The sequence below is a fragment of the Solanum verrucosum genome, unplaced genomic scaffold, assembly GCF_900185275.1.
Source record: "Solanum verrucosum unplaced genomic scaffold, falcon-dt-bn FXZP01000183.1, whole genome shotgun sequence".
Classification (NCBI taxonomy): Eukaryota; Viridiplantae; Streptophyta; class Magnoliopsida; order Solanales; family Solanaceae; genus Solanum; species Solanum verrucosum.
The window spans coordinates 4315928-4329547 of record NW_026020430.1 but is presented as its reverse complement, the minus strand read 5'-3'; the positions used below and the strand labels follow the sequence as shown (position 1 = coordinate 4329547).

Genomic DNA, 13620 nt, shown 5'->3' with positions numbered 1-13620 from the left:
CTCGTTTTATACAAGCACAAATACAATTTATACATTTGTGTTTGTATAAAGTGAGAGAGAGATTGACAGAAGAGAAGCGAGAGAGACTGGGCAATGAGAGGAGAGATGACTGAAAATGAAGAGCGTGGCGAGCGAGATTCCAGAGAGAGGGGAGAGAGAAAATGTAATTATCACTAGAAATAAGTTTTAAATTGTAATTAATGCAAATTGTAGCTATATTAGCTAATTAACTAATATATGTTTGTTTGATCGCATAATTTTCCTTATTAAATATCAATATGGATGGGCGATTTTAATTAGACAATATAGTCTGAAAGCCCAAGTCCTATAAATCCATCATCCAAGAAGCCCGCAACAAATATGGATTATCTATGGACTATGATTAATGGCTCATAAACAAGTTCTCCCTAGTCTTTCTATTTGGCTTTTAATATTTTCATATCGAGATGAAAAGAAAAAAGTGTATATTACATGTATGTTGTGTGCATGTCAGTTCTATGTGTGGCGTTTTGGATAAATGATTATAAAGTGTATTGAAGTGTACTATATGTGATAATATAATTCACACAGAGTACAAATATAATATTTTTATTTGTGTCCGAATATAGTATATCTAACGAAATTATGTGTTGATACAACTAAGTTGAACGAATGAGTGTCGTCATCAAGGAAGTTGTCGCCCGGAGTTTCCTCTTTCCCTTTAGAGTTAGTAAAGTTCATCTTAAATTGAGTTGTGATTTGATCTTATATGCACTGACGGTATATAAATGTAAAGTTAATACTATCAGATAACCTAACAGTGATTGATCATAATTATCCATTATTAGTTGAATTACTAATTTAGAAAAAATATATTTAAAACATGATATATAATATGTTAGAATACTTTAATAGTTTTAAAATGATTTCAATTATTGTTAAATAAGCTAATTCCATTCCAAAAATATATATTTCATACAAGTGAACTACAAAACAAATAAAACATGAACAATTTTTAAAGTGATATAGAACGCACGGATAGACACACGAGAGTGTGGCTCAATAATTAATTAAAAAAAAAAGATAAATATCATGAGAGATTTAAATTTAAATTTCAAAAAAACGTGAAGTCATTCCTTGATATGTATCTTATTATAATATAAACCTTAAGAGGCAAAGTTGTCTAATAAGTGATAATTATGCTAATGGAAAGTAGCTAGTAATAAATACAATATTAATTAATTATTAGCTCATGTGAACAGATTTACTTGCACAATTAACACCACAAATATTAAAATCAAGAATGTATTGTCTAAGCTCACTACCAAAATGTAGGCATTAGCATAGGCAATCTTTTTAATTGAACAATCAAATTCATCGCTAATTTGTTTAACAACAATCTATCAATAAATTATATTATAAGAAATTTAATAATTATGAATAATTTAGTAACAGATTAACGATAAAACTTATATTTTCCTTATTAAATATCAATATGGATGGGAGATATTAATTAGACAATATAGTCTGAAAGCCCAAGTCCTATAAATCCATCATCCAAGAAGCCCGCAACAAATATGGATTATCTATGGACTATGATTAATGGCTCATAAACAAGTTCTCCCTAGTCTTTCTATTTGGCTTTTAATATTTTCATATCGAGATGAAAAGAAAAAAAGTGTATATTACATGTATGTTGTGTGCATGTCAGTTCTATGTGTGGCGTTTTGGATAAATGATTATAAAGTGTATTGGAGTGTACTATATGTGATAATATAATTCACACAGAGTACAAATATAATATTTTTTATTTGTGTCCGAATATAGTATATCTAACGAAATTATGTGTTGATACAACTAAGTTGAACGAACATATACAATATATTCAAATTGTATGTGTTGATACAGCTAGGTTAAGCAATCTGATGAAGTGGATCCCACAAAATTGAGTGAACAGATACAACAAATTTAATCAAGCGACAAATACAACTTCAAAACAATAAGTAAGAATCATATTTAGACAAACTATAGCTACTAATGGCAATTATGTTCCAAACTATAAATGTTTATGCAATCGAAAAAAGGTCATGTTTTGATAAGTTTTGTGCTGATTTTATGCAGTTTTTAATATCAAGGGAAAGTGCAACCTTTTCCAATTCTTGGCTAGCTAAAAATGCAACTAAAATGTACCTACAAATATGTCATTTTGAGGCTCAAATTTCAAAAAAGAAAAATCATTTTTTTTCAATTTTGTGGTTACGAGAGAAATGAGTTTAATGGATTAGTTGGGTCGGGTATAATTTATATTAAAGAAAATTTTTAGTTAGGATAAAAATATATCCACGTAGGTGACACATAGAATAATAAGGGTGGAAGCATAGGAATCAATAATCTGAGGATAAATATATAAAAAAAATATATAATGAGGGATAAATACAATTTCTTTCTGAAAGTATATATAAAGACAAATATGACCATTTTCCGTTATAAATTTCCTCTAGAATTAATTCCTTGAATTCTATTTTAATTTTATTTAAAAAACTTATTTATACTCAAACACGACACCGAATGAATGTCGTCATCAAGGAAGTTGTCGCCCGGAGTTTCCTCTTTCCCTTTAGAGTTAGTAAAGTTCATCTCAAATTGAGTTGTGATTTGATCTTATATGCGCTGATGGTATATAAATGTAAAGTCAATACTATCAGATAACCTAAAAGTGATTGATCGTAATTATCCATTATTAGTTGAATTACTAATTTGGAAAGAAAAAAAAATCTAAAACATGATATATATATATATATATATATATATATATTAGAATACTTTAATAGTTATAAATGATTTCAATTATCAGTAAATAAGCTAATTCCATTTCAAAAATATATATTTTATACGAACTGCAAAACAAATAAGACATGAAGATTAAGACAAACGATGAGCAATTTTTTAAAAGTGATATAGAACGCACGGATAGACACACAAGAGTGTGGCTCAATAATTAATTTTTTTAAAAAAAAGATAAATATCATGAGAGATTTAAATTTAAATTTCAAAAAACCGTGAAGTCATTCCTTGATATGTATCTTATTATAATATATATAAACCTTAAGAGGCAAAGTTGTCTAATAAGTGATAATTATGCTAATGGAAAGTAGTAGTAATAAGTACAATATTAATTAATTATTAGCTCGTGTGAACAGATTTACTTGCACAATTAACACCACAAATATTAAAATCAAGAATGTATTGTCTAAACTCACTACCAAAATGTAGGCATTAGCATAGGCAATCTTTTTAATTGAACAATCAAATTCATCGCTAATTTTGTTTAACAACAGTCCATCAATAAATTATATTATAAGAAATTTAATAATTACGAATAATTTAGTAACAGATTAACGATAAAACTTATATTTTTCTAAGTCAAGATGGTATATATGTATAACATTAATAAGAGTTCAATTAATATTCACTGATCATGATATAAAGAATCGTAATGTCTCGTGTCACCTTTTATCTGTAATAATAACATATAGTAATTTGTTTTATTTTTAGAATTATTCGTAGATATTTTAGGTGATCTCGTATATATATTTTTTACACTATGTTGTATATAAAGTTAAAAGAGAATTAATAATTTATGAAGGTGGGAGGCTTTATTGCGATCCACACATTGTTGTCTCTGTCCAACATGCATGGTCATATTATTTTCATTCAAGTACACTGTTCCCCTTCTATGGAATCCTATGCTACCTACGCTTATACAAATATTCCATCATTTTGGAAACAAAACAAAAATTTATTTACACTCGATATTATTATTAAAATAAAATCAACAAGGTAAAAAACTTACTTACATATGATATCTACGACAATCTCATGTCTTATATTTATTAGATTGGTAAGTATAACAGTAAATTGCGAGTAATTATTTTTAGTATGAAGGATGAATGTCACAATTGCTAATTGTATTTTCATATAACTATATTATATATCTAAGTAAGTGTTTAGACATGATTTGATTATATTTTGGAAAAATAAATTGAAGTTATTTGAAAAAATGGTAAAATTAGTAACATTTTTACCACAATAAATGGTAAAAATATTGGCTATAATTAGTAGTACTATTAATTAATTTGATAGAAAGAGACAATGGCGCCTATTAAGAGAAGTCATGAGAATCGTTTGTTCAGGAATTTCGTCAGTCATTAAAAATTTATTGCAAAAAAACAATTCATGACAGGTAAGTATCTATCACTTTACTAGCCAAGTATCCTGAATATTTATTTGTATCGACTATTTAAGTTCAATTAATTATTATAATTATAGTTCTCTGAAAGTTAAATTGACAATGTACATTATTTAATTATGATTAAATAATATATTTTATATATCGTATTTATTGATTAGATATAAATATCGAATTGGATAAAAAAATCTCGGCTACGTTTGTAATGAAACAACTAAATTTTGGCAGATGCTTTCTGCTGGAATCTACCACTTGTGCTGATATTATTATTTTTTTGTTTTTTCACTCTGTTAATCATATTAGAGTTCGACTATCTCGAATTCACACTGCGTAGGCCCTTATTCAAGGGAAAGCATTTTCTACTAAAGATTATGTTATACCCAGTTTGAATTCGAAATCTCTGATTAAGGAAAGAGTAGCCCAGTTGGTGGTGCTTATGCTGATATCAATTTACTAACAACTAGTAAAATTACCCGCGCTTCGTGCGGGAATTTAATATCACGAAATTTATAAAATAATACTTAAAACATATTAGTCATTAAAACTAAAACACTATATTGTCCTACATACAAGATTACGTAGTAACAAACATTAATAATGTAAAGGAAAATGAAAATTATTACATCTTATCATTTATCCTTAATAATATAAGCATAAATTAATGATTATAAAAATACATACCGGGATCTGTAACCAGAGGCGAATCTAGGATTTTTCGAACATGGGTGCACCAAGTAAAATGTATTGAAGTGAGAATTGATCCTTAATCCTCAAGGTCAAAAGCTCAACATTTAACCATGTGGACCGTTTAGACTTCTTGTAGTACGGGTGCAAGAATATAATATTATACAAAATCTTAAAAAATATACATAGAAAATATCTAATTTTACGAAGAGACCATGGGTGCGATTGCCCTTTTTTTTGGCTCTAAATTCGCCACTGTCTGTAACATAAGCAATGGTGTAAGTGAGTCACTCAACAGGAGCAAAGTACACAAATATTTAATTGTGAAGAAAAAGAGGTTCAGAATTCTCATTGTTTTAAAATGAGAGGAAATCCCTCTATTTATAGACAACAAAGGGTAGTATGAACAAATGTTTATTGTGCCTTATTAGAAAGGTTATAACTATTTGGAAAAGTTGTAACCATTCGGAAAGGACACAACATTTCATAAAAGTCACAACATTTCATTGAAGTCGCAACTCTTCATTAAAGTCACAATTTTTCATAAAAATCACAACTTTTCATAAAAGTCGCAACTCTTCATAAAAGTCGCAACTTTTTATAAATGTCACAATTTTTCATGCAAGAGAAAGACTAGTTTTGAAAATAAATAAATTAAAAGGGAATTATGGTTTGTGATGGCGTCACGTAGACGGGCCTAAGGTTCTCTTATATATATATATATATATATATATATATATATATGATGTAATATTCTAGTTTTTTCTGACCATTTTTTCCTTCTTAAACTTTTAATGTAATCAAAATATTACGCTACGACTCAATAATGTTTGAATAAATATTTATTCGTACGGAATGCTTATATCAAATTAATATATTAAATAAATATTTATTCATACGGAATGTTTATATCAAATTAATATTTTTTTATAATTAAGTGATTAACAAAAAAAATATTACTAACCATAATTAAATGAAAAGTGTGAATATTTTAACGTTTATATTCATTGTTTTGATATTAACACTCAATATAAGTAAAATTTTACCGTAATATATGAAAGTTAATTTAATAGGAAAAGCAAAATTAGAAATAGTACATTCAATCTTTTAAATTACTTCTTTATAGTGATATTGAGCGCGCGGGGTTAGTGATATTGAACCGGCGGGGGGGAGGGGGGATTTGTGGTAAATTAAATTTTGATTTTGTAATCTATTATAAATGTTACTAGTTTGATATATGATTAATTTTTTTCCTATAAAAGATCAACAAAAATAACAAATAAAAATATATATTTATAAAATCATACGCTTCTATTCAAATTGCAAGATAGACATAGAAAATGCAGTTGACTTATTTATTTATTTTTCAAGTAATAACCAGCTTTACTTGTTATGATTTGTCACTTGTAGTTACTTTTAAAGTGAATTAATAGTATTAAAAACTCTTTTATAATATCCATAAAAGTTAAATACTGATTTATGATTTTAACAATATAACTTAATAATCAATAAAGTGAATGTAAATTTTGAAAATTTTCAAATTTTCAAATTTCCATAAATTAAAAAGGTAAAAACATTAATGACCTAGTGGATAACAAAGTGAATACATATCCTGAAGAGGTTTAGATTTCGAAAAAGAAGAGAATATTAATATTGTATTTGGATGGTTGTTACCCGTTGTATTGTATTGTTAGTTTGAATATATTGCCCGTTTTAACTGTAACTTAAATTTAATTGTATTGTGTCGTTTAATTATATCGTTAGCTAACGATAAAAATAAATATTTTGTATAACGATCGATTTGGTGTGATCGCGTTCGTTACCTGAACGTTTTCTTCTCATTTTATCTTTACTTAGTATTTATTAATCATAATTTATCCTTTACCCCTATCTTTTCATAGTCGCTTTATCTCATACCCTATTTTTCTTATAGTTTTATCATTTAAATTGTTGATGTGTGACATTATGTAGTGACAAAGAACGATACAATCTATTCAAACGCTATATTCCTTAAAACAATACACTACAATACAATACAACACATTATAAAGCAATACGTAACGATCATCTAAACAGAGTGTAAGTGATTGTTTTCATTTTCTATTCAGTATTAGATACTCGTATTAAAGTTTGAACACCAATTAATCTAGATTCTCATAAATATGTATTGAACATCGATTAATCTAAATTTTCGTCATGTATATACCGAACAAAGATTAACTTAGATTCTCGTTACGTAAGTTAAAGATAAAAATTCTATTAAATCCCCCTTTATCCTACAGGAACACAAGAATCATATTTATTTCATCACAATCATGTGAAACTTAATTCTTCTAAATCTCTATGAGAATAGAAAAATAGTACTTATCTCACCACAATTACATAGAGCTTAACTCTACTAAACCTCTCTTCGTATGATAGAAGAATCCTACTCATCCTTCTTACAAATACAAAAAGAATCGTATTTATCTCACCACAATTACGTAGAGGTTTTCACTAGGTAGAGAAAAACAAGAACAAAAAGGAGGTGTTGCTGCTAACGTGGGCTAGTACATGCCCCACACCTATTTAAGTCTAGAAAAATACAGTTCACTATTTATTTCTCCCCTGTTTTCCAGGGTTTCACTGATTCAAAGCTTTCTCCTCCTCCTTCTTTCTTTATATACCAAAAAAAAAAAACTTTTCTCTTTTGCTCGTCTCTTCACCCATTTGATTTCTTCCCTTTTCTGTTGCTGCCCAAAAAAATTGTTTACAGACCCTTTTGTTGAACTCAAGTTCATGTCTAATCTGTATAATCACAACTTGAATTTCTCACCTGCAAGAGCTGTTTCTCCTCATATAAGAACCAACCAAGATGTTGATAGGTAAGGAATAAAAATCCTTTTTTTTCCTCTTGAATTTGTGGGGTTTGAAATTTGATAACTTTGTGCAAGATTGATGCTTTAACCAATTTTGTTGTTTTTGTTTTGGGTGTTTCTTGAAATTTTTTGTAGTCAGTACTTGACAGAGCTGTTAGCAGAAAGGCAGAAACTTGGACCCTTTACACAAGTTCTTCCAATCTGCAGCCGACTCTTGAATCAAGGTTGGATTAAATCTTGAATTTTTATTTGCTGCTGTTAGAATATCTATGTGTTGTTTGTGCATTTCTCTGATAAACTTTTTGTATGCTCTGTTTTTTTAATCTATAAACTAATCTGTTAAGAAATCCTCTGCTGTTGTTTTGAGAAAGTTGTAGCTTTTAGTCCAAATTGATCAAATCTACTGGTTTGCTGTATGTTTTTAGCTCTAAGAGTAGGCAAAAGAAGAGATTTTTAGTAGTAAAGAGTGAATTGAAATGAGATTTTGATAAGTTTCAGAACAATCGATGTGTATTGTTTAGATTTTGTTTATTTAAACAGTATCGTCGCAGGAATAGATTACCAGGATCAAGTATTGGCAGTTAGGTGATGTTAAGATTAGCATGTCGGTTGAGAAGTGTGTATTCCTTTCCACATAAACTTTAGTCCAATGGTGTTTTGAAAGAGGCAGATTACAATTAGTTTGTGACCTAATTATTCTTTGAAGAAATGTTCATAGCAGATGAATACTTTTATAGCAAGTTGTAAGAGGTTATGTTAGTTTCCTTGTGTGGGCACATATGCCGGTGAAACGGTTTAAGTTGATGTATGCTATTCTTAATAGCTTTAATTATTCTCCGAATGGATATTCTGAATTTTAGTTTCAATTCTTTGACAGAAATACTTAGACTTTCTGGAATGATTCCCAATCAAGTACTCAGTGACTATGACAGACTACAACGTGGAAGCCCTAGTCCTGTGGGTTCAATTGACATGATGCAACATGTTGGAGGAAAAGGTTTAGGTGGCTGGAACGGGAATGGATGGAACGCCTTTCAAGAGGTCAGCTTATGCTTATCTCATCTTTAGGCACAATATTGGAATTCTCTGTTTACTAATTCTGTAATGCTCCTTATTAGATGTCTTATGTGTCTGCCAATAGGATCTAGCTCATGGTTTCTATGCTTATTGAAACACAAGCATTGTGTATGGTAATTGTAGTGAGTTAACATGGAGTGGAGACTTAAGGAGTGGAGAATAACATTTACACAAAGATCGTCAGAGCCATTACTGTTATGGTGAATTCGTCTTCAGTATCACATTGACTAATAAGGCTGACTTTGTCTTTTCCTTATATAGAAATGAGAAACTAATTTAGTTCTTGAAAGTACCTCCAAATGAAGAAGTAAGACTTTAACTTCAGTCTAAATTATGTCGCAAGTCTAGACTTCGTAGGATAACAACTAGTCATCAAGTGCTTTAGAAACTTACTACTCATTGGAAGAATATAGGACAAACAACTTTAAAAAAAGATGATATTAGATAGTGCCAACTGCCAATGCCAGATAGTGCCAAAATTTTGACACTTCCAATGCTGAAGCTCCGGGACTCTTGAAAGGAAAAGGACGAACTAAGAAATTGGAGCAAAATCATTAAATGGAGGAAGAAGATGAAACGCGGGAGAGAAACAGCTAGTTGTTCCTCTTTCTGCTTGAGTTAGAAATGTAAACACATCATGCATTGTTTCCTTTCTTCTTTAACTATGCTAACTCTGCATACCATCAAGAAGCCTGTTTGTTTATTTCTATATCAGGGGGTTGGCGGCATTCTAGAAGTTATACAGCCAGCTTAATCCATCTCCAGAGAAACTGACATTTCAAATGCTCTCTTTCTAAGTTGAACTAAATAATTGTTTTTTCTATTAATCTTATTCTTCACTGAAGCTGAGGACTAGAAAAGTTCTTCGCTACTCCAGAAAGATATGGGAGCTAACTGACACCCTCCCCATGGTCTTTCTTTCTCTCATGTGGCATTGCTTCTTGTACTCCTAATGCTTTTCTGGTTGGATTGATATCCCTGAAATTCATTTTGCAGCAAAGATTAGGTGGACCACAGGGAAGGCCCATCGACTGGCAAGCTTCACCAGGAAGTCCAAGTTCATTTGTTGTGAAGCGGGTGTTGCGTTTGGATATACCTGTGGACAGATATCCGAATGTAAGCTGACTTTGACAGTAGATAATGTTTAATTTTCCATCTATTTCTTTATGGATTTACCTTTGAAGAGTTAGGTTGCATTATCTGGTGTAAATATAATGATGATGTACATGTCACATTAAACTCTGCGTAATATTGGTAGTATCAATTTCAACTCCCAGAGGTGCCACTTTGTACCAACAATTATGTGATAACTCCTCATAATTAATGACTCACTTAAGATGGAGGAAGGGAGTAGACTATAGGGATGTGTTTGAAGACATTTTGATATTTCGTCAAATTATTTGAGCAGTAGAAATCAGTTGCACTGAATAGTACATTTCTCATGGCACAGTTCAACTTTGTTGGACGGCTTTTAGGACCTCGAGGTAATTCTCTGAAGCGAGTGGAAGCATCTACTGGATGTCGCGTATTTATCAGAGGAAAGGGTTCAATAAAAGATGCTGAAAAAGTAAGTTCTTTTGACATTTTTCTGCTCACTGTCCTGCTTTTCGTCCAATATTCTTATAGAAGGCTTTTCTTTCTCTATGAAGCACTCCGTACATTTTTCTGCCCTCCATTTTATATCTGCACTGCACCGGGTGTTTTGCTTTTACTTGTGTTCATCTTATATTTCTTATTCTTTGTGTTTGTCTTATATTATTGTAGGAGGAGAGTCTGAGAGGCCTTCCAGGTTATGAGCACCTCAATGAGCCACTGCATGTTCTACTTGAGGCAGAATTACCCATCAATATAGTTGATGTACGAATGAAACAAGCTAGCCAAATTATTGAAGAGTTGCTCAGACCTGTGGTAAGCACATTTTGATTCCGACATATACAGCTATAAGCAATTGCAGACAAAGCACTCATAATGTTGTACTTATGTGGTTCTTAATCATGAATTGAAATGGACAGACTGAAAGAGTTGACATATGCAAACAGATGATATGATGCGTGATAAATATTTGCACTTCATGAATAATCTGATTATTTCTTAACTATGCATCTATCAGGAGTTATTTTGTCCCCCAAAGAGGACAATGCTGAATGAAAAAAAAAGAAAAGGAAGACATCTCTTATGATCTGTTTGTTAGCTTCATACTTCTTTTGAACTAAATCCCCATAGGAGAAAGGTCTAATGTAACAAATCCCTCAACGTCAAACTGATAATCTTAGTTTGACTTGACATGGTGATTTACCAAGAGAGTTGTGAATGTGTAGTAGTTTGAAAGGTAGGTAAGAAAACTAGTGTTAGAAGGTAACCATTTTATGGTTTTGTGATTTCCTAGGATCATATTGCTAATTTCATTTCCATTTGCCTGGAATTGCAGGATGAGTCGCAGGACTTATATAAAAGGCAACAGCTTAGAGAGCTTGCTTTGCTGAATAACAATTTCAGAGAAGAGAGCCCCCAACCAAGGGGTAGTCTATCTCCTTTTAGTTCAAGCGGGATGAAACGAGCAAAAACTGGTTGGTGATGAGTGCTATGGTATGCACAGCTGCTTCGCATCTCTAGACAGGAGGATGCTAATCTGCACCTAAATACAGCGCGCTTTTGTGGCCTTAACGTGATGAAAATAGTAAGTGACAAAGGAAACATAGCAGATTGAAGAAAACCTCAAAACTGATTTTGTTGACTGTAGTTGTTTGTTGTTGAAGTAGAATGATTATTTGATTTATTTGTTCTTGACAGCTAGTTGACAAGGGTGATTTCCTTTCCTTTTTGGGATTTGTAACTTATAATTTACTTCATCCTTCGTTAAATATAGATTGCTATATGTAAATCCCATGATATGGATTTAAGACCATGTTATCTCTATAACTGCTGGAGCTACCGTCCACTCCATGATTGCTCCGGGGCTTCTTTTTTTCCCGGTGATGGTGTGTTTGGTTTGTTTGCTAAATTTCACCAGGTACTTGCCACCTTCTACCAGCATGAGTATCGGATAAACTCAACTCTTGAGTTCAACCGGAGTTGGGGTTTAGGACAAGGAACCACTTACAAAGGTAATCGGTGGAGTTGTTTGTCGCTAACTTGCGGTCACTCATCTCTTTTTTGCTAGACGATACTTTTTCATCGATCATTCTTCCGTTGTCGGTAACTTTGCGTGTGGTGACTAATCTCTTTGTTAGACGACATTTTTCCTTTGATCATCTTGCCGTTACTTTAAAGTTCAATCAGAAGCTTAGAAAAAAAGATTGTACCTACTAATGCTAGTCTAATTGTTTGTCCTTTCTTTCTCTCTAATTACCAAAATAAGAAAGAAAGACGTTATTCTTTTTTAAACAGACTACAAAGAAAATTAGGTCATTCTTTTTTAAACAAATTAAAAAGGAAATTAGGTCATTCTTCTTGAAAGAGGAAGTAATATTTTTTTTGATACCAAAAATTTACACCTAGAGAGCACTTCAGGATGATGAGCCACCTTCTAGGAAGAGTACTCTCTACCCCCCAAAGCCTCAAACTACTACTATTTTTGCCTAACACTGAAACTTGAAGATGCATAAATTTGATCCAGATCATAAGGGAACCAAAACAACTGATAAATTATCAGTGCTGCCTTCTAAAAATGCTTTCTGAACAATTTGTTGAGCCAATACTGTTAAATCTGAATGGCCCTCTGCTTCATATAAAAACTCACAAACTTTTTTGGGACTTAAGCTTTCAAATATTCCATCAGATGCCACAACCAAAAACTCATCTTTTTTTGTTAAATTTAGCCAATCAGTCACTTCTGGAGTAGCTATGATTCCAACTCTTTTCAAAGTAACATCACCAATAGCTCGAGTCATCGGAAAATGACCATTGAGAAGAGGAACATAATTAGTATAAAATGTGAATTTACCTCCAGAAGCTTCAACCCTGGCCCTCTCGTCCAATCTATCTGCATTATGATCTTCTGTCAACTCCTTCGCCAATTTTCCAGAGCAAATAAACGCCTTCGAATCCCCAACATTTGCAACTAAAACCTGTTTTTTGTTGTATATGAGAGCAACAACTGCAGTAGATCCGGAATAAAGTTGGTATTCCAGAGCGAGTTTGCTGAATTCTGCATCGATTTCTTCAATCGTTTTAACTAACGACGATTTCAGAAATTCCTTAGGGTTAGAATTTTGGTACCCGTAGTTCTTCTGGAGAAACTTATTTAAAAAAACCCTAGACGCCATCTCACTAGCGTCCGATCCAATATGCCCGTCAAAAACTGCTACAACACCAATTTTGACCTCTTCAACGCCATCATTAAGTCCAATTCGAGGAATTTTAAGATCAACGTTGCATGTTACGCGATCCTCGTGGTATGATCTTCTTCCTTGGATCGATGCGAAGTGACAATTTTGAGCTGGAATTGACGACATTGTTGTATTTGTTACAACAATTTGTTCTTCAGGTTCAGGCTTATGGTTCATCAAAAATCCAACAATGCAAGCGAAGAAAAATCCATATATGATTAAACGCTTCATGATTCAAGCTTAAAAAGAGACGTAATGTTAGATTTGTTTAGGGTTTATGGTTACAAGAAGCTTAAGAGTGTATATTAATATATAGTATTATAGTTTACCAAAAAAAAAAAAAAACACGTTGATATATATGGCAGAATACGTAAAAACACCCTAAATTTGACGTGTTTTTGTCAGCTTTTACCATCTTAACCAATAGCAGCTTATTACCTCTAAA

At 31.5% G+C, this 13620-nt stretch overlaps 2 protein-coding genes across 2 annotated transcripts; one reads left to right on the top strand and one right to left on the bottom strand.

Moving 5' to 3' along the window:
- The first annotated feature begins 7515 nt into the window (after nucleotides 1-7515).
- Nucleotides 7516-11752, top strand: LOC125807626 (KH domain-containing protein At3g08620-like). Its single transcript, XM_049487360.1, has 7 exons — nucleotides 7516-7776; nucleotides 7906-7994; nucleotides 8648-8811; nucleotides 9844-9963; nucleotides 10298-10414; nucleotides 10612-10755; nucleotides 11276-11752. Exons 1-7 carry the CDS (start codon nucleotides 7691-7693, stop codon nucleotides 11420-11422), a joined length of 867 nt encoding a protein of 288 aa, XP_049343317.1. The 5' UTR covers nucleotides 7516-7690; the 3' UTR covers nucleotides 11423-11752.
- Nucleotides 11753-12464: 712 nt separating this feature from the next.
- Nucleotides 12465-13406, bottom strand: LOC125807776 (probable protein phosphatase 2C 51). The gene has a single exon (XM_049487515.1). The coding sequence runs from the start codon at nucleotides 13404-13406 to the stop codon at nucleotides 12465-12467; it is 942 nt and encodes a 313-aa protein (XP_049343472.1).
- Between the last annotated feature and the right edge of the window lie 214 nt (nucleotides 13407-13620).